At 54.2% G+C, this 24,916-nt stretch overlaps 2 protein-coding genes across 7 annotated transcripts; one reads left to right on the plus strand and one right to left on the minus strand.

Annotated features, from left to right (window-relative positions):
* On the minus strand, window positions 1-24,862 carry CCDC78 (coiled-coil domain containing 78). 5 transcript variants are annotated; one of them, XM_030001816.1, is made up of 16 exons: window positions 23,979-24,862; window positions 13,923-14,154; window positions 13,517-13,645; window positions 13,221-13,307; window positions 12,782-12,961; window positions 9,461-9,628; window positions 9,327-9,377; window positions 8,561-8,649; window positions 7,879-7,957; window positions 7,261-7,386; window positions 5,976-6,187; window positions 5,171-5,342; window positions 4,427-4,470; window positions 2,683-2,749; window positions 1,168-1,268; window positions 1-434 (listed from the first exon to the last, which is right to left on the minus strand). In XM_030001816.1, the coding sequence occupies exons 2-16, from the start codon at window positions 13,953-13,955 to the stop codon at window positions 308-310; spliced, it is 1,665 nt and encodes a 554-aa protein (XP_029857676.1). In that variant the 5' UTR covers window positions 13,956-14,154; window positions 23,979-24,862; the 3' UTR covers window positions 1-307. The 5 variants fall into 5 exon arrangements, 4 of the variants coding, with proteins under 4 accessions (XP_029857676.1, XP_029857675.1, XP_029857677.1 ...); XM_030001815.2 differs by lacking the exon at window positions 23,979-24,862 and adding an exon at window positions 15,101-19,099; XR_003921514.2 differs by lacking the exons at window positions 2,683-2,749; window positions 23,979-24,862 and adding an exon at window positions 15,101-19,099.
* Window positions 20,903-24,022, plus strand: IGFALS (insulin like growth factor binding protein acid labile subunit). Of its 2 annotated transcripts, none has more exons than XM_030001814.1 (2): window positions 20,903-20,984; window positions 21,601-24,022. In XM_030001814.1, the coding sequence occupies exons 1-2, from the start codon at window positions 20,969-20,971 to the stop codon at window positions 23,409-23,411; spliced, it is 1,827 nt and encodes a 608-aa protein (XP_029857674.1). In that variant the 5' UTR covers window positions 20,903-20,968; the 3' UTR covers window positions 23,412-24,022. The 2 variants fall into 2 exon arrangements, with proteins under 2 accessions (XP_029857674.1, XP_029857672.1); XM_030001812.1 differs by having other exon boundaries at window positions 20,924-20,984; window positions 21,598-24,022.
* Window positions 24,863-24,916: the final 54 nt, after the last annotated feature.

Below are 24,916 nucleotides of genomic sequence, written 5' to 3' on the forward strand. Positions count from 1 at the left end.
CCTGCAGCCTCACAGTAAAAAGCTGCCTGGGAACCTGACCCCATGTCCCGAGGCGTGATGTGCTCAGGGAACAGCAGAATTCCTACAGCTGAGGGGTCAGAAGATAGACGAGACGCAGTTGTCTTGTCTCATTTTAGTACTGTGAATTTGAGACCGAGAACACCCATGTGGTTTCCCTTGCTGTGCCTCCCAGCTCTCAGCCAGGGAAGGATACTTGCTCCAGCCAGTCCACACAACAGAAAGCTCCTTGCTTTTACATCCTGCTCTTTCCTACAATCGCACTGCTCCTCAGAGCCGTGGTGGAGAGCTACGGTTTGTGGCTGACAGTCCTTCTGGCTCTGGGCAGCGAGTGAGTATCGGCCGCCCCAGCGCTGAGCGTGCGTGGTACCTCGCTGCCAGCAAGCTTCGTCAGCCGGAGGATCTCCTGCTTGTACCTGCAATGGGGAAGCAGCGCTGTCATTGCCTCTGTAGTCACAATCCTGAGCGATCCATTTAAACGTACACTGTGCCTTGTGTTTGCTGTGTGCTAAGGACACGCAGTGTCAGTTAATGCAGAGCAGCCAGCCCAGGCACCGAGCCATGCTGGGAACTGAGCTCCGGTAGGTAGAAAACCACAGCCTTTTCCCAAGCAAGAGGTGTTTGTCGGCTCTGCCAGGTAATGGTACCAGCAACAAGCCTGCGAGTCTGACCCGAGTTCACAGCCGAGCTCACTGGGGAGTTATGGCAGGCGCAGTTGGACCATTGCTCTGACAGACGTGCCCTGCTTGTTCTCACCCTTCCTTGTCTGAGCAGCTGTTCTCCCTGCTTTGGGGCGTGATGAATCAGGGAGAGAGGACCGTAGATCAGGGGCTGCTGGAAGGCTTTAGATTTTAGGCAACCACTTTCTTAGCTTCCTCCAAAGGATGGGTGAGCACACAGGGAAGGAGATGTGCGGCTGGACAGGCCAGACACTGTCCCCCTGCCCTGCAGAATAAGGGATGGTGGCAGCTGCCCGCACAGCTGGACGTGCTGCAGGACATCAGCCATGCTGGCAGCACTGTGGGAAGGCAGGGGCGAGGTCAGGCGCTGACAGCGTGGCGGGCATGGCGATGTCGCCGGCAATTAGCCTGGGAGATAAACTTGGAGCACAAAGCAGAGAACACGTCGAGGGGCATCCTACCATCTCACCTTGCAAGATGCTTATCTATGTATTCCTGCAGCTCCGACACCTGCTCTTCTGCCACAATTGCCCGAGTCAGCAGCTGGCTTCTCTCATGCTCCAAATCCTCCTGGGGGGGCAAAGAAACATGGAGAAAACAGTGAGCTCTGCGAGATGGGAGTGAAGTTGCTCAGTCCCTCTCTGCCAGGCAAGACTGACCACTTCCCCATCACTCAGCTCCAGCGCCACTTGGCATTAGGCTACAGAAGCAACTGAAAACTGATGCGCTCGGGGAAAGGAGCCTGGTGATGATAGTGCAGCTTTCTGCAGGCACCACCGCTCCAGGGCATCGGCTGGATGGATCAGGCAGCCTTCCCTGACCAGAGCACAGGCATGGCGGCCAGGGCCACCCCAGGACAGGTAGTAACCCCTGCCTGCCAAGCCATGATTTACTCCCCCAGAAGCTTCAGAGACAACCGGCAGAGCGGTTGCTAGATTTGACACTCGGACACAGCTCTCACACCTTTCTACCAGTAGTTTTTTGCAAAGGGAAGTGACCTTCCCTTTTAGATAAAAAAACATTTGTTTTTTGCACAGTGTCTCTGGACAGTAGATCACCAGCTTACCCAAGTTAACTGCACAGTCCCTGTGTCGCCAGGAGGATCTGAGGTGCTTGACTGAGCTCACCCGAGATGCACAGCAGAGCCAGGAGCAGGACCTGCTCCCAGTGCAGTGCTCCAGCCTCTAAGCCACGGCATCTCCCTTCTTTTGGCCATAAAGATACACACAATTTAGGTGTTTGGCTTTACGTGACCAGAGAACAGTGAAGCACTTCTTAGGTCGCTGTGGACAGAGGAAGGCACGACATGGCAGCAGGCTGGTAGCACATCTATAGCCTTGTCTACCACAGAAAACCCAACCTCTGCTTGGTTTCCAAAACCCTTTTCCCTGCGTGTGACAGTCAGCATGGCAGGGATCCCAGCACCAGCCGTTCTTCTCACTGCTGCCATCACTGCTGGACAGCAAACCCCACCTCAGCCAAGCCTGTTCTCAGCAAGCATCACCACAGTTTCGTGGGTGCTGTAGGGCAGCATTGCAAATGGAGAGAGATCTCTTTCCTGCTCTGGGCCACCCCATTGCCAAGTGCAGTGCAAATATCCTTGCACCCAGACCAGGATGCTGATTCAGATTCAGACTAGACTTGAACCAGGTCAAATACAGACCCAATTTGTTATACAGATGCCTAGATGCTTGTGCTGAAACATGGGAGGGAGCAATATAGTCCAGCAATGAGCAGCCATAAGGGCTGCTCTCCTCCTTTTGGTAGTAGGGACAGTACAGCCTTGATACATCACCAGCCGGGGACCTGCTAGTGTCACTTGGCGGGCTGAGGCCAAAGCCACAGCAAGGCTGCATGGAAAGCTTCCCTGCTCTAGCCTGGAGCAGCACACTGACGCCAGGGCAGCAGCCGGCTGGGGCAGCACATCTTTGACATGTGGGTAAGGGATAAGCTTTTATTCAGATGGGCTGTTCCAGACCTTTACCTGGGTGGTGTGTGCAAACTCCTGGAGCTGCTTCCTGACCTCTGCCCAGCCCTCCTCATCCAGCTGCCTTGGAGAGAAAAGCAGATTCTGATCGTGCTCAAATGTTCAAATCCAGCCCATCCACAGGTCACCCAGCTCTGTTCAGGGGCTGCACACAACTCGTGCCCATCCAACCATAAACGTCAGCGCTCTGAACCTTTTCTCTCCCGATGCCCCAAACTTTTTCAGGGCATGGGGCACCATCCCTGTGCCCAGGCATGAGAGTCACAGCCCTTTTGCCAACCTGGGATTCCCCACTGCGATGGCTGGGTTTGTGCCAAGTTCACATCAACACTTATACATCAGAGGACTCCGTGCAGAAAGAGTCCTTAACCTGACACTGCAGGACTGAATGTGGTGGAAATAGAGAGTGATCAATGCCAAATGCTGGTGCTTTTCATGTTTCGGAGCACAAACCCGCCCATTCTGGTCACCGAGTGCGATAGGTGAGCTGTCTGTGCAGCCCAGCCGTGGGAAAGTTCTTCCTATTCTGTCCCAGTCTGAATAAGCAAAATACAGGTCACATCTGATGCTCGGGGAATTTGGGTTGTATGAAGGGAGGAATGCATTGTGCTCAAGAGCGGCTCTGCTGCGACTGCCAGAGTTCCCTCTGGTGGCTGCAGCCTCCCAGACCAGGCACACGGGAAATCATGGCTAAGATTTCATGGGAGCAGAAGCAAAGGGAACAATAAACAGTGAAGCCACACAGTTGATAAAGATGAGAAGCAGCAGGAATTATAGCTGAAGTGCTGTGGTAACACTGGGCTTCATGTCTCTAGTGAGAGGAACAAGGTAACAGCATGGATAAATCCATCAGCACACAGAAAACAAGTATTTGAAGTGTGTAGATTCTCTTGGCAGCTAAAAAAAACCAAACCATAACAACAACATGCATCACTAAAATTCAGGTTGTTTTTTCCATGTCTTGCTCCTCTGGTGAGTCTGCCAAAATTAATGCATCTGTTCAAGGACTAGTACTACTTTTCAGTGTAGAAAACATGGTAGAGCCTGGTTAAGGCTCAAGCTTTTCTCTGAGACACTCCTCCAGAGCCCAGTAGCTCAGGCACTGGCCAACTCCTCAGTGCTGGCATCCAGTTAATGAAATGCCTGACATGTTTTCTAGGCTACCACATAAATATAAAAGGCTGAAAAATCCCAGCTCAGATTTCTCCTACACTTTGTTCCACCTCTCCACAGCTATAGTTGATAGAGTTTCAATGAAATAACGAAGCAGGAGGAAGAGACCCATCAAAAATGAGCAAATAAAGGGCATATCAAGAAGCCAGGGAGGTGTCAGTACAGGGTCACCTGAGGGTTCCAGCCCAGCTTCTGCATTGGGAGGGAGGAGAAAAAAGACCATCCCAAACTGGTGGTGTTTCACTTGCCTTTCTCAGGTTGTGATCTACCAGAGCACTCAGGCGTATGCTTAACTTCGTCTTCTAAAGAGATCAGTGGGACTAAAAACATAATTAAATCAAACATGTGCTTAAGAGCTTTCTTGGATCAAGGCCCAAATGACCAACTCATTTCACCGCAGGAAACGCTGCACTGAGATGACAGCTGGCTTTTCTTCTCGGATGAGTCCCTATCAGCTCACTGTCTCCCTATTTATTACTGTCTCCAAGTAAAGCAGAAAAGACTCCTCAATCCATACAGCAAGGAAAATTCAGAATTACAAACATCCCGAGAAACAAACAGCACTTACTGCTCAGGAGACAGCAGAAAGGCAGAGGTTTCTTTCAGTCTTTTCTGAAGGCAAAGGAAGAACAGTATGCCTGTTAAGCATTAAACCATTGCAATCTCACCATAGACGCTGCCACTTTGAAGTGGCACAACATATCCTAGCACTCTAACAACCACCAGTGCCCTGGCAAGGAAGTGATGTCCAGTACAATCTTAAGGTTTAGGTCTCCTATCCTCTGAATTTTTAAATAAATGCATCTCACGCAAATCAAGAGACACGTCTCTGCCCAGGCAGAACCAGTGGGAAGACATGGAGCTGACTGGCGTGTTTCTGACTGCGATCTCCTGCTCAGTTAGCTGTTCACACTGAGGCAAAGGCATTCAAGAACGGAAAGCCCCATTCTATCCTCCCTTACTCACCTCTTCTTTTAGCAGTGAGTGAGTCTGCTGGCCTGGCAGTTCTCCCATAACATCTGCTACTCCTCAGCCCTCCCAGAGCTCAGCGACCCCAATCTATGGGGCTGCCCAGCCCCCTGGATCTAACTGTAACTCACCCCTATGCAGCAGGGTTGAAGCAACGAGGGGACTGCTTGGACAACCCACCTCTTCCCAAAATGAGAAAGCAAGCAAGCACTACCCCTGCCTGTGCCACAGGCACAGCAAACTCTCAGGGAATGCCCAAGGAAGGGGCTGAATCTATCGCTTGTGGGACTCTCCCCACCACCTCCATTTCACCGCCGCAGAAAGCCAGCAGCCCAGCCACCACCTTCTGCAGTTCATGTAGCTGCATCTCCAGTTTTGCTTTATCTTCCCGCAGCCGGTTTAGCTCCCGGGTTGTGTTTGTCAGCAGCTCTGGATCTGTGATGGAAAAGTGGAGCTCGGCAGGGCCACAATCCATAGCGCTGCTGCCCAAGGACCGGATCTGTTCTCGCTGGAGCCTGTAACATGTCAGAGGGGTTAGTCCCTGGTAGTTTTGGTTAGGTAACAACACTGAGCATTTCTGCTGCTGGTGGAGGTACCATTCGCTCGGGACCTGCTGGCTTCTGGCCACCGAGAGCTAGCCCACCTGCAAAGGATAAGTGGGAGAGCCCAGCAGTATGCACAATATTCCTGGGAGTGTTTCTGAGGGGAGCTTGTCCTAGAGCTATTTGTGGCTTTTATACCACAAGAATTTCTGCTGCTTCCCACAGCCCAAGCTGCTGAGAGAGCTGTGGAGCAGAGCTGAGAGCGCTGCAGGGACAGGCTGGGAGGCAGGAGTTATTTGTGGTACCTCTGCATTTCCACACCATCCAACGTTGAATCAATCTCTCACCCTAAATTTTACACAGGAGAAACTTAAGTGCAAAGCAGCTCCAGGGTGTCAGGAGCACCCTGAGGTGCAACTGGAGACATGTTGCTCCTGGCTTGTCAAGAGCAGGGAGATAAACATGCACTCCAGATCCTCTGCTCCACCTAGGAGCCCTGTTTGGCTCCCTTTCGGCCAGGGGTCTGGGTGCTACGGGGCACTTCCACTCAGTCCCTAGCAATAAGCTGAAGAGACAGAGGTAGCCCAGACCCTGGCTTAGCCCTACCCGTAAGCAATCAGCAGGTTCTCATGCTTCTTGACCAAGTTTTTCATGCGTTTCTTGTAGCCACGTGCTGCTCTAGCTAGCTGCTCTTCCCGAGACTTGTAGGAAGCCCTGATGTCCTTCAGCATGCTGTCCACAAAGCGTTTCATAGGAGCACGATCAGCTGGGGCTTTGCTAGGCCCCATTACGTTGCTGGATTTGCTGTCCATGTAGTCCTTTAAATATACAGAGAAAGAAATCGAGGTGGTCAAGTTGTTCCCTAAGGCTTGTAGCCCATTTCCCATAGAGAAGGGCCAGGCATATTTGTGCTAACAGCACAGAGAGTAATGCGTATCTTCCATTTTCGAAGAGCAGGAAAGACTAATTAATTTCCACCATGGCCCTTCAAGACAGAGAAGGCATCTGTACTGTATCAGTGACCCAACTAGGGAAACACGAGTTGGCATCAGGAGTTGCCATTTCTAGTCCTGTATTCTTTCCACTGTGTCCTGCTCTCTCTGCTAGCTAGGAGATGCTTCAACATTGCTCTGTTAGAAATTAGACTATTCTTAACAGTAAAAATTCCTTTGCTTAGTCTCCTGATCCATCACCACACCGTGTTCTTTGGTACCAGCCTTCTCCCAGCACAGAAGCTCTTGCTTACTGCTACCTAGGGGGGCAGAAAGAAATTTCTTCCCAGTCTCACTGCTCAATATAATCAGATATCCATGCCTGAACCTGCCTGAAACACCTGCCTTGTGCTGAGTCCTCACCATGCTCTCTGAGCCCTACTTTACATCAAAGGTGCTTGTTCTCAGAGCGGGTCCCAGGCACTGGCATTACACAGCTCTGTAGCCAACCACGGAGGCTTGCAGAGCTCCCTGTGGGGACAGCAGCAGAGTCACCATGGACACAGCGACAAAGCCAGAAGTGGCATCGCCTGGCCTGCCCAGGGAAGTCGTCAGGGCAATGGAAATTAGAAGCCAACTGGAAGGCAGGCATAGTAAATAGGAGGATCTTTCAATCCAAGTAATTTGACCAAGAAAACTCCCAGCAGGAACTCACAGACCATTTTGTGTGGCCATACAGGAAATCTGGGTGAGGAGGGGGGGCTGGCATCTCCTCCCCCAGGCCAAGCCAAGGGCACAGAGCCCCCTTCCAGCTGCAAGCATGGTTCCCCAAGCCCCACTGCCTGCTCTGCTCCACAGCCCAGCGAGGAAGGGAAACAGCAGCAGCCTGCAAAAAGTAGGCAGCCAGCATGGAGAGACCTCCCCAGGCCTGGAAAGCCCCTGGGGCTGGGGGTACCCACCGCCACATCCTTGATGTACTGTGTGAGCCGCGAGCGGTATTCCTCGTTCAGCTCCTTCAGCCGGAGCTGCAGCAGGGAGTTCTCTGCCTCCACCTCTTGGAGCTGGCTCTGGGAGGTGAGCAGCACCTAGGCACAGCAAACACGCTCATTGCTGCCCTTGTCCTCCAGCCAAGCAAGGGGCACTAAGAAGCTCCAGAAGAGATGGGGGGCTTAATTTCCAGATATTCAGCTTCACTAGAGCTGGGAAGGTCCTGGGTTTTCACAGGAGCCCAGTAGAAATGTTTATAGTCTCTATTCCCCTGCTACCTTCTGTCATTTGCAATCCCCCCCGCCGGTGATTTCACCAACTCTTTCTAAATATCAGTGAACAAAATTCCTCCCACCACCTGTGGCAAGCAGCACCTTCCACCACGTGCATCCCTAGAGAAGGAAACTGTGCAGGGAGGAGCACCTTGGTATGACAAACTCCCTGGAGAGGGAGACGTGTCAGAGTACCTCAATACAAGACATCCACCCCCTGCTAGCTCCAGGAGAAGCACATGGCACCCAGGAGGAGTGGATGAGCAGGGGCAGTCCCGGAGCCTGGGTGCTGAGGGCTGGAAGGAAGCCTGCCCTTACCGCTGACTGCTCCGCCAGCTTGTGCTGGGTGTCTCCAATTGCTCCCTTTGCCTCCTGCAGCTCCTTCCCCATCGCGATCCTGGGCACACAGGAAGAAGTTGTGTTTATTTTAAACCCCCAAACTTCTCTGTAGGTCCAATACAGCCACCTTTGAGAAGGAAATCACTACCAGATGACAGAAATCTCTCTGCAGCTGCTAGTCCCCAGTTGCATGCCAACCAGCGGCCACAGAGCTCTCACAACCAAAAGTGAATGTCCTCCCCAGTCAGAGGGTCTAGTTCTGCAGCGTCCTTGCTGTGGCAGCCTTTGCCAGGACACCGAGCCCATCCCAGCTTGTCGGTGGAAGAACCACTGTGGGGTTAAGGGCTAGGGCTGGATTCATCTCTGGGCTGTCACACATTTGCTGTGTGTGTCACAGAAGGTGGATTTTCAAAGGTGCATAGGCCAGTTGGGTGCCTAAACACCACCGACTTTTAAGCAGACAGTTAATCCTCTTAAGAGCCTTGAAAACATCAGGTTTTGCTTCCAGGCCTCACTTCTTCCAAGGGTGAATCATCATTTCCCCCCCCTGTACCCCACCAAAGGCAGGCTGCCTCCTCTCCTGCTCCCAAGGATCAAATTCAGCTGCAATGAGCTGCATAAATGCCCAGCCAAACAGAAGCACGTGCCCTCAAACACTTACACTCTCTCTTCCAGCTTCTGCTGCTGCAAATCATAGGTTTTCTTCAGTTTTTCAAGCTCCACTTTTATGTGAGCCTGGTTTCCAGGCAACTGAGGGACAAACGAAGAGGAAGATGAGATAGGGGCTCAGCTAAGAGAGGGATTTGTGAACAGGGAAGAAGTGAGGAGAGCCTCCAGCTGAGCACAAGTCCAGCTGAGCAGTGACATACTGGGGAAAGGACAGGTTTAACTGGGAGTGACCAGTGCTCTGTGGAACACCAGAAGCAGTGTCTGATCTGGAGACAGGGCACATGGAGGTGCACACGTGTCACTCTCCCAAGGGAAATTCTCATACTCGAATTCCCAGCAGGAGCTGGTGGTGGAGCCCAAGCTGGTTTTGCATGGGCTGCAGATGGGAAGGAGGCAGGAAGCATTTCTGTGCTCTCAGTTTTGGGTGCTTTGTCACCCCATCTTTCTCAAGTATCATCAAGAAGAAAATAAGTAAGTATCCTCTGCACTTCTTGGCTTTTAAACTCCTGCCTCTGTTCACTCAGGGGTACTGACCAAGGGAATCACAGCTGTCCTCTCTCAGCTTTTGCCTGCACAAGATCTGCAGTTATTCTAGTCTCATTTTTCAACTGCACAGCTTAAAAAAAATTTTAAAAATAAATCAAGGGATCAGCTCATCCACAAAATGCAAGTTAGCACCAGGGGGTGCCAGCCAAGGTTGGAATAAATTCCCCCTCTGCTTCCCCAAGGATCCAGCAGCAGACCCCCACCACACTCACGTTTCTCTCTAGCTTTTGCTGCTCACATTCAGAGGCAACTGCATCTTCTGGCTGTTTTTTGTAAGAGACAGAAGAAGGTGCCTGTTAGATCCCTGTTCTTCAAGGAGCTGGCAAGAGGGCAGAGAGGTCCTTACCTTCACCTTCCGAGCAGAGAGACGATGCACCATTGCTCTCACTTTTTCCAGCTCAGCAGAGGATTCATTGGCCACGGCGGGGGAGCGGTTGCTCTCTGTGTGGGGAAGGGTGCTCCTGGCATTGGCCAGGTTGAGCAGCTCTTGGCTGAGCTCTTCATTCTTCATGACCTGCCAGGTCAAACAAGAAGGAAGGAGCTTCTGAAATCCTGCCTCTCCAGCTCCACATGCTGTCTATTCAGCACATACCCACTGCTCTTGGTGCATACACAAGGCAGGCACTCACATCCCCTCCTGAAAGCAAGTTTTAGTTTTAGTTCTCTCTCATATGTCCAAAGATATCAGTGATTTGCTAATTCTCATGGAAATGCAGGGTATCATCACCAGGCATCAGGATTATTCACATGTAACCTTACTCCCTCTGCCCATCTCGGTCTCGCATTCAGATACAGATCCTGGTGCCAGCCCAGCCCTGGGCACAGCTCTGCTACCACCTCTCCATCCTGATCTCCAGCCTCCCTCCTCACTCTAACCCTGTACCCTCCACACTACTTCCCAACACTTCAGGCATGTCTTTCCCCATACAAGGGCTCTGAACAGTGCTGGACTCCATAATATAAGAGAAGGGCCAAATCTCCATCCATCTAGGCTGACGCCACCCAGCTAATTCCAGTTTTGTTTGAATGCATCCCTCCAACAGCAGCCAGCCCACAGCACCGTGTAGGCAGTGAGATTCAAAGCGATGCTGGTGTGAAGTGACACATTTCCAAAAGATAAAGAGGATCTGAATGAGAAAGGCTCTGTTACAGGTGATCTGGAAGGAACACTGGGGGAATTCATGTCTCACGGGAGGGTTTCTATGTAGATAACAAAGCTTTGATGGGGTTTATGACTGGGGACAAGCTTGAGTAATTGTTACCATGGCAGTGAATTGGGAGGATGGGAGGCAGAGGTCATCTGAGTCATCCGTGGAGAGAATAGCTTATCAAAAGATAGCACAGGGTGGGCTGAGGGAGAGAGGAGAGGAGAAAAGAGGCTGACAAAGAGGTGAGATATACAGCTGTGAAAACTGACAGCTACGCAGAGACAGGCTGCTTGTTCCCCAACCGAAAACGATCCATCTGCAGCTGTCAGCCCTGACAATTTGATCAGAGGGGGTCACACAAGCGCAGAAGTACCAGCTTAGTGAAAGAAAGAGGCAGTCCCAGGTTTGCGATGGGCTTCGCTGCCTCCCCTATGCTCCCAGGCCTGGCCTGGCTCCAGGGAAAACCCCGGCATGGAACCAGTTCACAGCCATTTGGGTTCCCTCTGACAGCCTCACTTTGTGCCGCCGCTGCAGACGGCGTAAGCCGGCCGAACAAAAGAGGAGGAGGAAATGGAGAGTCGAGAAAAGGTCAGAGTCTTGAAAAGGAAGAATTTACAGTGAGTTAGAAAACAGGCACAAAGTGCCTAACTGGCATCTTCTGGAAGGCACTTCCCCAGGGACAGTCAAGGCCAGCTCCGCCGCGCTCCTTTGCCTGGGACAGACACAGGGCGATGTGTGAATCGAGCCGTACAATGGGAGCCGCGACAATTCAGAGGCTGTAACTGTTCCCGTACAAGGGACTGTGAATGAGCTCGCCGAGCTGCTTCTGCGCCAAGCAGCCATGACAACATATTGGCAAGGTCACAAGTAGCACTTGTAATTGGGAATGTGTAAATGGTTCATTGTCTCCTCAGAAGAGCGCCAGAGAAGGGGAGGGGGCAGAACCGCAGGCTGCTTTTCCCATTTCCTTTGGGAAAGTCCACACTGGGAAAATAATGAGCAAGAGGCCCATGCCACGACAAGTCCCAGCCTGCCAAGTTGGAGCCTCTTTCGCTTCAGGCAGGGACATTTGGTAGTCGGAGCCAAGAAACTGGGGTAAAACCCTCAGCCTACCAATTACAACCAAGGAGTTCATCTTTGGCTTCTGGACCCTGCTCCACCACTTCCTCAGGATACTATCCGGACACATAACTGAATCCATGTCCTTTGACTCTCTGAAACATTCCAGGATCCATGTGAAAACAGTGTGTTATTACTGCTAACCTGCTAAACCCATCATTTAGAGATGTCAGCCACCTGAAAATCCAATTTTTGACAAACATATTGCACCCCCTTGGGGACAAGAAGCAACCAAGATTGCTGAACGTTGAGCAATCCTCTGCAAGCCTGGCAGTACTGTGTCTCAGCAGCGTGCTGCCTTGCTGGCAGTCAGCTGCATGTGCTCTGCCTTGTGCTCCGGCAGGACGACAGGGCAGGTTCACACCCCTGCAAGCAGCTGAGCTTGCCTCCTCGTAAGAAATTTCCATTTCTCAGCTTACGGGAGACAAATGATAGCTTCACAAGGGTCACTAACTTACTTATTTGCAATGGGATGATCATGATCTCGTATCCTTGTCTACCAGAGCTCTGCAGACCAATGCTCACCACAAAGACAGACTGGGCACTGCCAAAACCAGCATGCCTGGTCCCAGCCCCACATCTTCCCATCACAGCTCTGCACAGGGCCAGCACGGTAAACCAGGTCATTTGGCTGAACCAGCTAAACTATCTGCTGGGGGAGGGAGGCAGGAGGGTGTCAGTCATTCAACCCAATTCAAAAAGGAGAAGCAGGAGGGGGAGAGGGTGGGAAGAGGGGAAGGTCTATTGAAGTAGCTATTCTTGCCAAAGAAATACACAAATCTGGGTCCAAAATACTTTAGTTAATAATTGCTAAGCTAACAGTCACCAGGAAATCTACTATATTTTAGGGAACAATCAGAAACTTGCTTACATTCAGCGTTTTTATAAACTTGCCAACCTCAAAAACTTCCAGGCCCCTTCCTGCCGTCATACGAAATGAGAGCGACTACAATCAGTTCACGTGCAGCCTGCGCAAGCCATGCAGAAAAAAGGGAAACAAAGCATGCTGGCAGTCAGAGGGACCTGCGACGTGCACTCAGACCAGCCCCGCAGTGACCTCCTCGTTACTGCAAGTGACGGGGATCTGGGATGGCGTGAAAAGAGAAAGACTCTGACAGCAGGGTGCCCAGAAGAGCACATGGGTCAGCGTGGGCTCAGCACTGTCCCTGCTGAGCAGGACAGGTTCTGCAAGCCCTGCTAGAAGGTGACCATGTTACATGAAATCCCTGGGTCCTGAAAACAAAATCATGCCCAAGCTATGCTGTCTCACAGCTGACAAACCTTACTGGATTTGAGCTGTGACATGGATACGCAACCCAAAGCCTACCAAGCTGTCTGTAGATCAGGTAATTGTGAGATGGAGTCGAGAACACCAGAATGAACACTGCAGCCTGTCTCACCTCCTGGTCCAGTTCTTTGCCTAGGGCCAGGTAATTGCTTTTCAAAATGATGTACTCATCCGCCAGCTCCTTCCGACTGGTCTCCAGAGCATGCAGGTGTTCCCGTAAGGCATCTCGCTCCCCAGTGACTTTCTCACTGCAGAGCTCCAGCTCCAGCACACGGTTCTCCAGGGCCAGGATCTGCAGGGAGGAGACAGCAGAATTAGACTGTGGCAGAGACCAGCAGTGATCACAGGGCATTTATCTGGCATGCTATGACTTAAAGAGAGATGAGCTTCATGTGAGTTTCATGGTATCTGGGGTGTCGAGGGGGAATCCATTGCTCTAGCTAAAGCCAGGAGAATATGCCAGGCAAAGTAAAGATGGATGTGTAATGAACTGCAGGTCTGGATAAAGGTATTGTCAGAGCTGAAACCAGCTACTTCAAACTTTTGGATACCATATTTTTCAGTTCAAAGTTCTCTGTCTCATACTGCTCCTTCATTTTGTTTGTCTCAATCTGGAGATCAACGAGGTCTTTGGAAATCTAGGAGAGAGAAAGGACATTATAAAGGCCATGGACTGGTTCTGAGGCCAACATACTGTTTCAACAGGTTGAGCTGGGGGATTTGAGCACAACACACCCCCCCTAGAAAGAGGCCCCAACAATTCCCACCAGATTTTCCACTCCCCATCAGCTGGCCTCATATGGCTTCACAGCTCAGTTCTCTCCAATTCCCAAAGTATTTGTTTTACCTTCAGTTTTTCCTCCTCACTGAAGACCATTCTGGCTGACAAATCTGTTTTGGAGCCAGCCAGCTTCCCCATTCTCTCCTGCAGGTCTCCGAGCCGGTACGACCTCTCATTCCTACCCTGCAGCTGCACCTAGAGACACACAACAGCTTTGACAGCTGGTGCCAGCCAGCAGAGCCCACCTCTCCCCCATGCTATTCTCCCACTGCAGTGCTGGTGGAAGAGCACAGCACATCCAGCTTTTCAGAGCTTGAACAGATTGCAGATGGGATTTTCAGCTGCCATTTTCCTCCTGCAATTATCATTTCCTTTGTACAGTGCTGGTTCCATGACCCAGGAAGGGGCTGCAGACCTTCATACTTTTATTTTCCTTAGCAAGATGCAGCATGTGCTCTGTCAGACTACTTACATTCTCGTTCTCTGCAACACTTCCAGAATCCATGTGCTTGGAGGCCAGGATCTTTGCAAGGTATCAGGCAGGCAGTGACTGAAGAGCAAAGGAAGGATCTAAGGATCTCTACAGCAGCAACTCTTCCCTTGAGGTCCAGCACAAGCGATGTTGCTATCAACTTTGGTTACTAGAGGGTGCGGCATCCACCTTGATTTTAAGGTGGAGCCAATTCTTACAGCCACCCCAGGAGCTGTCAGAGGAAAAGAAATAATGCTTGTCAGGAGGTTTCCATATTCCCAAGACAGCACACAGCAGATACTGAAACAAGCTTAGCAGACACCACAGTGAAGCAATATTGCCAGCTAGAAAGTACCACTGCGTTTCTATTATGGACTGTTCCCAAAACCCAGCTGTAGGGATGGCCTCCATCTCTATTGCAGGGATATTTAGAGAATTTAAGATCTGATTAAACCATTCATTAATCCATTAATCCAACCATCTGCTCCAAGACCATCCAGTAGCATCTAACAACATCTTGCTTCCAGGAAATTTTCTCTTGATCTCTACAGTCCTGGTATCTCCTGTGTCAATGAGCCATCCAAAGGGTACCAGGATCTTTGAGCTCTGACCAAGCTACAGCTGGTGACAGGAAAGACCTTCCTCAATTTATCACTTGGCATTAGAGACTTTATGTGGAAAAATAGAAGTTTCAAAGGAAAGCATGCACTGAAGCAAACTCTGATTAGCCCAGACAGTGCTAAATCTGGATTGTGCTGGTCTACACACTGCCACTGACTCCAAACTGCGACCACCCAGGCCCAAAGAGGACAACTCCCAAGTGTGTGCAAAGCTAAAAGTACTTAAACAGAGTCTCTGACGTAAAAGCAAGGGTAATAGAGAGTGTAAGACATGGTGGATAATGCTGGAAGCCCTTGGTGAACAGCAGCCATGGGGTAAAACGAATCCCGGTTCTTAATCTCCTCATTTGGGGCTTATTATCACTGCTATTTCTGTAGAGTGGGCGAGTTTAGGTAAGAACTTGTCTCTTACAGAAGAAAAGCTTTAACAATATAACGTTCAAAAAGACCATAGCTCTGAAAAACTCCTTAGTATCTGTCAAAGCTAAGAGGATGAAAGAAGGAGAGGGACCATCCTATTAGAAGCTCCATGCTAAGCAGAGTTTACCAGCTCCTCACCTGGTCCTGGCTCCTGGAGAAGATCCCTTAGCTTCTTGATGTGGATTTCACAAATGGCCATGGAAGTGAGACCCAGGGGATGAGCTCTTTTGGGGCTCAGGGGAAGGAGAAGCTAATGCAACATGCAATTATGTCTTATTTTTCTGCAAAAGAACTTAACAGACCTGAAATGATTTTATTAAGATAACGAAAGTGCTGATGAGAATTCACAGTCTCTTCACACCCACTGCTGAGCAGAAAGCCAAATTCACACACCGCCCACAGCGCTGGGGTGGGGTGGGGGGGCTTGGAAGTCTACGGCGGGTGCTCCAGCACGCAAAGAAGCTGAGCTGCAGGTCTGCTCCCCAGGCGCATGCTGTCTCCCGCTGGCCCTCAGCCCCGCATGGGCCCCCCAGGGACAGGCACTCCCAGCCCATGCCGGTCCAGGGATGGCTCATGCCGCTGCCCCAGACAGCTACGGCCCCGGCAGTGGCGCGCCCAGACCCCGAGATGCCCGATTCAGGAGGGCAAACAGCCCATCCCATCATGCTGGCAAAGCCGGCTGCTCCCTGAGCCATGGGGGTGCCCGTTTACCTGACAGATGGCAATATAAGAGTAATTAACACGCACATACACAGTATCGTTTATGCTCCTGCAGCGCCTGGGAGACCCAGGCAAAACCACCTTTGTGGCAGGTGCTGTACGAGCACCAGAAACGACAGTGACCTCTTTTCCTGTGGTTTGGAAATATGAAGCAAATATTGTCCTGGCTGACACCACAAATAGCAAAATTGGGCAGAGGAATGAAGTTTTAGTGTGTCATTGTAGTCCAAAATCTCCATCACCGCTCCAGAGCAAAACCAAACAAAAAGTATATGTTCTGTTAACGCCACTAAGAGCTGAAATGCCAACTCTGTGCTGAGTTTTTCTTTCACTCTTCTTGTCAAGGACACTTTTAACACGGCTGACGTGGTGGCTGGACCGCCAGCGAGCTCTGACGTACAAAACTCTCACCCGGGATGCAGGTCTAAGATGTGAAAACCCTCCCCAAATCCACAGCAGCTCAAGAGGAAACTGGTTGAAGATTTCGAGCACAAAGCCCACCAGACCGATGCCTGCTGTTTATTTTCACCTCTCCTCCAGCACCAGCCAGACTTGCCAGCCCTTGGCAGAGACGCCCACCTCACGCTGCCAGGGCCCTGGCCCTCAAGGTGAGCCCGGAGCGGAGGGAACAGCCGCCCGCCCTCACGCCTTCTGGGGAGGCTTCGGCAGGGCTCAGCCCAGCGTTAACACAGCGACTGGCTCCATCTGGCTTCCAGCACCTGCAAAGCGACTTTGCATCCGCTCCTGGATCTAGCGGACACCCCCTGGGCGGCCAGCGGAGCACCCCGGTGGGCCCACACGCCCGGGGACTCGGTGCGGAGGCCGCAGCGGGTGCGGGGACCTGTCACGGGCCGAGGCCTGCGCGGCCCCTCCTGGGGCGGCGCCTCTGCGGTAAAGCCCGGCCGCCGGGGGAGCGAAGGGGCCGGGGAGCGGAGCCGGGACGGCGAGGCTTTCCCCCGCACCGCTGCGAAGAAGGCGGCCGGTGCCCCGGGCCGGGCCTAGTCAAAGTACCGCCATGTCCCGTTTCCAGGGCAACGGGCTCGGGAGCTTCCGGGGGAGAGCGGTGGGGCGGCGGCGCCCCCTGGCGGCGGGAGGCCGCGCCGTGCCCGGTGGTGGGTTCCCGGGGGTGAGTCGGGCTGCTCCGGCCCCGGCCCCGGCCTTGAGCCCCCCGGGGACCGGGCAGCCGCAGCTCCTCCGGGCAACCTCCTCCGGGCTCTCACCGCAACACATTTCGTCCTCAGAGCCGGGCTAAATCCGCCCTCTGCCGGTTTAAACCTATCACCCCTTCTCCTGTCACTACAGGTCCTGGTGAAAAGCCTCTCTCCGTCGCTCTTCTGAGCCCCCTTAGGCGTTGACGGGCTGCAGGAAGGTCTTCTCCAGGCTGAACAACCCCACCTCTCCCGGCCTTTCTCCACAGGAGAGGTTCTTCCAGCCCCCTGGCCATTTCCGTGGTCCCCTCTGGACCCTCTCTGAACAGGTCCAGCTCTGCCTTGTGCTGGGACCCCGGAGCTGGATGTGTGCTCCGGGGGGGGTCTCACAAGAGTCGAGGGGGACAATCACCTCCCTTGACCTGCCAGCCATGCTGCTTGTGATGCAGCCCAGGGGACGATGGGTTTGCTGGGCTGCGAGCGGCCGCTGCCGCTCATGCCAGCTCATGTCACCCATTTGTCACCCTCCGGCATCTCCAGGTGCTTCCCTGCAGGGCTGAGAAGGAGGGCTGGGACGGGGCAGGCGGGGAGAGCCTGGCAGCAGGCAGTGGGGGCGGTCATGGCCGTGCAGCCTCAGGCAGGGGGAAGGCATGCGGCTCCTCGGCCATGCTCCTGCCCCATCCCACCGGCCGGGTACCCCGAGGACCGGGCTGCAACCTCCATTGCCCATCACTGGGACATGCTCTCCCGCCTTTCCCTGTCCCTGTGCGCCTCTGACCCCCCGCTCCCAGGGACTCCCCTTTCCCCCCAAAACTCAGGGTTTGGGAAATTTCCCGTCTGTGCCTCCAGCAATGGCCCTGGCCACCCTGAGTCATGGCTCAGGGACGTCCTCACTTCCCCCAGTCCAACCAGCCCAGCCAGTCTGGTGCTGGTGACACAGTTTCACGGGGCCACATGGGCCACCAGCATGATAATTAGCATCCCCAAGGGCCACCAGCGCATCAGCCGCATTTCCCAACTCCCTGCACGAGCCTGCTGCAGATGTGGCAGGGCATGACCTGACACTCAGAAATGCCAATGGAGACCTTTGCCAGCAGCTGCCAAAACCTTTTGCCACCACTACCAGGTCCCCATCTCCAGTAACGTGGGACTTTTTGAGTGAAAAAATGATGCAGCACAATAGGTGGGGACTAGGAGGACCAGAAACGTGGGCAGCCAGTGAGCACCAGGCAAAGCCTGACTCTGCTGGGAGGGTGTCTCCAGGAGGGAGCTTGGTCCCTGCAGGTGTCCCCAAGAGAGTGACACAAGCTCTGTGATGCTGGTGTCCCATGTCCTGGCTCTCTTGGGCAGCAGCATCAGGGCTCACACATTTTTGGTTCGGGATGAGGAGCAGCAGCACCGGTTGCCCTGGCAACGCGAGATGCTCTTCTCCAGATGGGGACAATATTTGGCAAGATTTGCTAAAAATACTTCCTAACTCAGCTGTGACAACACCACCCATGTTGCATCCTTGCTGTCCCCAGGGCTCAAGCCGGGTTGGTGCTGTCCCTGCTGGTACCCAGAGCTGGCCCTGGACCACTCGCCCGGGGTGGGTGGGCATGGACCAGGGAGCTCCCCATGTCCCACCAGCCTCCCCAGCTCCGGCTGACCTGGCAGGGCCACCAGTACCAGTCCCTCCTGGGCTCAGCCAGCCCATGCGGTTGGGGACAGAACAGGGAGCCAGGGACAGCTGGTGGCATTTACCCCCAGGAACGGATGGGGGGAGCTCCCTGAGGAGGGACCTGCAGGCATGGGAGGGCTGCCGGGGAAGGTAATGATTCCTTAGAGTTTAAATAGGTTTAAAAGCTATTTTTTTTTATGATTTTGCTGCTTGTCCTAATACCATTACAGCCTTCTCCATGGCAACCAGGTGGGGCAGCTCAGACTTTGGTCCCGGCCAGGGAGATTAGCTGCCAGAGCTGAAATGATGGGGGGGTCAGCTGGGGAGGTTCACACTGGCTGGGGCTGCGGTGGGAGGAGGACATCCATAGTGAGGACCCAAAATGAGGTCCCCACAGCCAGCCACGGTACACCGGGCAGGCGCAAGGTCCCAGTGAGCAGGGCAGGCTCATGGTGATGCTGGAGGGACCAACTGTGCCGCAGGGTTGAGCATCCCCTGCTGCAGGCAGTGGGACATGTCTAGAGGAGATGCCCTCAAGGAGCTTTAAAGGTGGAGCTGGGTCTAGCTCCTCCCTGCACTACGACCGTGTTGGGAAGGGATTTGCTTGTTTACCCTATTTATTTTCCCTTCCCTTCACAGCTCATTTGATATTTTCCCTGAAAGAAGGCTGTTGGAGGCAGGGATAAACCCACTCCCAGCCACAGGTAGGGCTCATTTAAACTTCCCAAAGAGGTTTTGTGGGTTTTGGCTGCCTGGCCTGTGCTGGTTCAGCTCTTTTTAGCTTCCAGATTGATTACACGTTGTGTCAATATGTGCTTAGTGCCTATTAGTGGGTGCATGTATCTCCATCTCTCATTTCTCCCTTCTGATCTATAATTTCCCAGAAGAGAGTATTAAAATAGAGGGGGAGGAGAGAGCTGCTTGGGGCCAAAAAGAAAGGGACAAAACAGTGCTTGTGGGAAAGTTCGTTGCAAGGCTGGAGCCTGGCTGTCTCTCTCCAACACCTTTTCCCATGGGCACAGTCCTGCTTTGGCCAGTGAGAAGGTTGCTTAAAAATGCCTGAGTTAAGTGGTGAAGAACTGAGATGTGCCCTGTGGAACTGGAGGAGATGTCAGGCTCCCATGGGGATGGGTGAGGTGGGAGCATGGTGGGGACACACATGGCACGGAACTGGTGGTGGAGAGCATCCCTGCACCATCTCTACCTTGGGGACTGGCACAGGGGGAACCAGGGCTGGGAAGAGCTTCAGCACCGGTGGGAGAGGCCTGTTCCCAGAGGCATGGATGTGAATGGTGCCAGCCCCATCCTGGTGCATCTTCAAGGAGGAACAGGGCTACCAGGAGGTCAGGAAGGATTGGCCGTGGCTTTTCCAGCTGGCAGCCACTGGCCCACAGGGCTACTCTCACTGGGGCAGAAGTGGCTTTTTATTTATTTTTTTTTTTCTCTTTCCTGGAAACTGGTAAAAGATTCTGTAGAAGCTGTGTTGGACACCAGTGGGGAAATGACCTGGGACACAGAACGAGGTCACCAGCCTCCCCAGGGTGGTTTTGATGAGCTGCCAGGCAGAGAGCACGATATGCCAGCCCCGGAGCATCATCCACCATCATCCCACCGCACACAGGGCTGGCAAAGGAGCTGAGAGACCCTCACAGCTGTCGCCTTGCAAGTGGGACCCGGGCTTTGCTCTCTGCTTCCCCGTGGCACAAAAGTGCTGAGCCAAGTGGCACGCAGTGCTCCCAGCACTGTCTCCACCCACAAGGCAAGATATACCTGCAGGAGCAGTCTGTGGGTTCAGCCCTGAGGCTTTTACTGTCACACAGAGAAGAGCTTTGTCCCATTTTTCAACTCATCTCCCACACATATCACCATAAAACCTCAGGCATTTCAGCCCATCTCCCTATAAGGATAATCCCCACATCTCTAAGACCCTGTGCTATGTGGATGCTGCAAGCCCCAGCATGTGTTTTTGGGGTCCCGATGCAGCGTGAGAACCTGCTGCCAGGGCTCAGCCCAGGGCAGCCCTGGCAGGGCAGGGCAGGCACCCAGGGAAGGGTCAGTGCTGCTGCTCAGGGATCTCCAGGAGCCCAGGGCAGAGCCGTGGGGCATCCTGCAAGGCTGCTCCATCCAGCCCTCCATGCTCACTGCCCACACAAATCCCATCTCCAGCAGGACCGCCCTCCCCCAGGACCACCCTCCCTGCCACAGCCTGTCCTCCTGGGCATCCCCTTTCATCTCCCCCTCCCCAAGCTGCCATAAAAGCAGTTACAGACCAGGGGAGAGAAGCAAGAAGCCTGTCCCAGGTGACGCTCACCCCGGCCACACTGTCCCTGGGGCTCAGCCCACCTCCGGTCCCAGCAGCGGTGGGGTTAAGCCTGGCCGGGCAGGCGGCTGGACAGGCGTCAAGGTGGTTGCTCCATCCATCCCTGCGCAGTTAGTGGGGCCGGACAGCGGAGAGGGAGCACTGCCCTGCCCGCCACCATGAGCGCAGGCAAAGGTAAGGCAGGGTAACCTGCCCGCTCACCCAGCTCGGGAGGGACAGGCAGGGCAGGGGGTTGGAAGGGGAGACGCTAAAACTCTGCTGGGGCTTTGCACTCAAGTCACCCTTAGCTTTTCTCCCCCCTCCACTGCTAACGAGACATTTTGGGAGCCCCTGTGCTGCCTGGGGTGCTTGCAGGCACCGTTGGGCAGAGCCCAAACCTGGATGGGGGCTGCAGGGATGGGCAGGGGCCGCAGCACCGAGACCCCTCAGCTGCAAGGAAGAGCAAGTTAATGTGGGGAGGGCTCGGGAGGAAGGAGGAGAGGGGACTGGGGGCCTTTCCCCATGAAAGGGAAAAGCTGCTGCTGCAAAGGCAAGAGAAATTTTGGGGGTCCATGCACCTGAGGGGTCTGAGCTGTGGCAGGATCGGGGGGGGGCGATCCTGCACCCTCTCCCAAGGGCAGATCCAGCCTCCAAAACCTCCTGCAGCTGCCCAGTGTGCGCAATGGGCTGGGACTGACCCCTCTACTCCCCGCCCCCGGCAGTGCAGGCACCCAGCTAGGGGGTCCCAGGGGGGTCCCCTAGAGCAGCCATGGCCCCACACTGACAGTGTCCCCTTTCCACCGCACAGCAGGCGTCACTCTCCTGCTCCCCCTGGCCCTGCTGCTGGCCACCGCCTCCCAGCCACCGGGGGGGGACGCCCCAAAGGACCAGGGGGACACAGACCCCCCACGCTGCCCCAGCCCTTGTGCCTGCAGCTTGGACGACTACAGTGAGGAGCTCAACGTCTTCTGCAGCACCCGCAACCTGACGCGCCTGCCCGAGGACGTGCCCCCCAACGTTAAAGCCCTTTGGCTGGACGGCAATAATTTCACCCTGCTGCCGGCTGCTGCCTTCAGGAACCTCTCGGCCCTGGACTTTCTGGACCTGCAGAGCAGTCAGCTGGCCACCGTGGAGCAGCACGCCTTCCACGGGCTGCGGAGCCTCTACCATCTCCACCTCGAACGCAACCGCCTGAAGCACTTGGCTCCCCACACCTTCCTGCACACCCAGAACCTCGTCTCCCTCAGCCTCAACAACAACTACTTCAGTAAGGTGGAGGAAGGGTTGTTTGCCGGGCTCTCCAACCTCTGGTATCTGAACCTGGGCTGGAACTCGCTTGTGGTCCTGCCTGACAAGGTCTTCCATGACTTGCCCAACTTGAGGGAGCTGATCTTGGCTGGGAACAAGCTCCCCTACCTCCAGCACCAGCTCTTCTGCAGCCTTACTGAGCTGAAGGAGCTGGACCTGAGCGGGAACGCACTCAAAGGCATCAAGATCAACATCTTTGTCAAGCTGCAGAAGCTACAGAAGCTGTACCTGAATCACAACCAGATCAATGCCATTGCACCCCGTGCTTTCATGGGCATGAAGTCCCTGCGGTGGCTGGATCTCTCCCACAACCGGCTTGTCTCACTGTTCGAGGACACATTTCTGGGCCTCCTGAGCCTGCACGTCCTACGTTTGTCCACCAACTCCATCACCAGCCTGAGGCCCAGGACTTTCAAAGACCTCCAGTTCCTTGAGGAGCTGCAGCTGGGGCACAACAGGATCCGGAGCCTGGCGGAAAGGACCTTTGACGGGCTGGGCCAGCTGGAGGTCCTCAGCCTCAACAACAACCAGCTACAAGACATCAGGGTTGGGGCATTTCTGGGGCTGTACAATGTGGCAGTGATGCACTTGTCTGCGAACTGCATCAAGGTCCTCCCCGACTATGTCTTCAAGGGGGTCACCAAGTTGCACAGCCTCCACCTGGAGCACAGCTGCCTTGGCAGGATCCGGGCAAACACCTTCTCCAGCCTCTCCAGCCTGCGGCGGCTCTTCTTGCAGCACAACGCCATCTCCATCATCGAAGACCAAAGCTTCAGCGAACTGCACGAGCTCCTGGAGCTCGACCTGAAGCACAACAGGCTGAGCCACCTCTCACCCCAGCTCTTTGTGGGTCTGAGCAACCTGGAGTACCTCTTCCTCTCCTCCAACCAGCTCCTGGAGATCTCCCAGGACACCTTCAGCCCCCTCCAGAGACTCTTCTGGCTCGACCTCTCCCATAACCAGCTGGAAACATTGGACAACACCATCATCTCCCCCCTGGCCAACCTGCGGTACCTCAGCCTGAGGAATAACTCACTGGAGACCTTCTCGGTGGGCTTCCTGTGCACTTCCTTTGCCCTGGAGCAGCTGTGGCTGGGGGGCAACAACTGGCACTGCAACTGCTCCCTGAAGGGCTTGCGGGACTTCTCCCTGCAGCACCCCGTGGTGGTCCCGCGCTTTGTGCAGTCTGTGGCCGAAGGGGACGATGCCCACGTCCCCATCTACACCTACAACAACCTCACCTGCCTCCATCCCCCAGCTGTGGCAGGCCTGGACCTCCGTGACACCACCGAGGACAGCTTTGCTCACTGCTGAGGTGCGCTGGCCCCTCCCAGGGGACACACGGCTTCCCAGTCGTGGACCCTCACTTGCCACCTCCCTGGCCCTGTCCCAGGCTCCCCGGGGCAGCAGCAGGAGCTCTGGCTCTGCGGCCACCCCAGATTAGTCCAGCTTTGCCACCACCTCCAGCTGCCCATCCTGGTGCTGCCGCAGCAAGGAGAGCCGTGCCTGGGCGATGCTGGATGGGCACTGGCTCCCCAGGCTTCAAACTGAAATATTTCAGTCCTCTAATATTTAAATAGCAGCCCCCGAGTCAGCACGGTCACTCCCAGCTCCCATCGGCAGCATGAACATCTCTCAGCCTCTGGGATGGGGAAAAGCTGCACCCCCAGCCTGGAGCCCTCCCCACAGCAAGGGGCATCCCTGCCAGGGCCAGGACTCATCAGTGGGACAAAAAGCATCTTCCTGCCACGGAGTAGTCAAGAAATCCTAAAAGCCCCCAGAGCTCCCCAGTAAGTTTAGGGAAGGGGGCAGATGACTTGCTTTAATCATTCCTTGCACTAGCAAGTGTAGGCAGGGTACAGAAAGCCACACGTCACTTACCTGATAAATCATAGCAGACAAATAAACCTTTGGAGCTATCGCAACCCATCTTGTAAGTATGTTTTTTCCAAAGCACGTGCTGCACCTGGCCAGGGTTTCTTATCAGAGCCCCTCGGCTTGCAGACACAGGGCAAGGAGTGCAGGCTCCCCAGGGTGCTGGAGGAGTTCACAGCAAGTTTTCTGCAAGCCCCCCGGGTGGGTGGCATGTGCCCACGGAGGGAGCAAGAGGTGCCCGGCCATCCTGCAGAAGCCAACAGTCCGGTCAGACTCCAGCGCCACTGCCTGGCTCTCCAAATCCCAGATAAGTGACCAAAGGTCAGACAAAATTTTCCTGGAAAGTTGCACATGGGGGAAACCTGGTCAGGTGCGAATCCTTGCTGCAGGCGCAGCAGGAGCAGGGACAGATGTTCCTCCTGCTCTCCTCCAAACAATGGCTGCTGGCTATCATCCAGTTTGGTTAGTGGAAATCCGAGATTTCCCCATCTCCCTGAAACAGCACTGCAAGGGTGAGTCCCAAGCATGGAGAGGGCATACAGGCAGGAGGGGCTCAGAGTCCAGGAGGAAAGGAGATAAGATGCAAGGACACCACCTTCATTTGCTTCCCCAGCTTAAGTCAAGTCTGCAAGAACAGGGCAGGTCCCACGGAAGCAGCAGCTCTGGGGCCATGGAAGGAGGTCCAAGGGAACAGGACACTCAGAGCAATGAGGCAGGAACCACCCGTGGACACGGGGGAGCCCCACGTGTGGCAGGGGTGTGGAGAACAGCTGTGGCAAAGCATCCCACAAAGGACTGCCAGGGCCAGCTTTCAGCAAGATAAGGGACTGGCTGGATCTTGAAGCTGGTATGGAAGGAGGAAAGATTTAGCCAAACCCCAGCAAGGAAACAAGGGAAAAGCAGGAAATACCTAGATGTACATGAAGTGCTCGTAATACCAAGAC

This window comes from Aquila chrysaetos, chromosome 25 (genome assembly GCF_900496995.4).
Source record: "Aquila chrysaetos chrysaetos chromosome 25, bAquChr1.4, whole genome shotgun sequence".
Taxonomy (NCBI): Eukaryota; Metazoa; Chordata; class Aves; order Accipitriformes; family Accipitridae; genus Aquila; species Aquila chrysaetos.

Bases quoted from the DNA above. Each gene is read 5' to 3' on its own strand.
- CCDC78 (XM_030001816.1), bottom strand. From the start codon at position 13,955: ATGGATTCTGGAAGTGTTGCAGAGAACGAGAAT. The intron at 12,962-13,220 runs GTATCCAAAAGT...TCCTCCCTGCAG, and splicing joins ACTTTGAACTGAAAAATATG to ATCCTGGCCCTGGAGAACCG. The intron at 4,471-5,170 runs GTGGTGGCTGGG...CTTTGCCTTCAG, and splicing joins AGCTACATGAACTGCAGAAG to AAAAGACTGAAAGAAACCTC.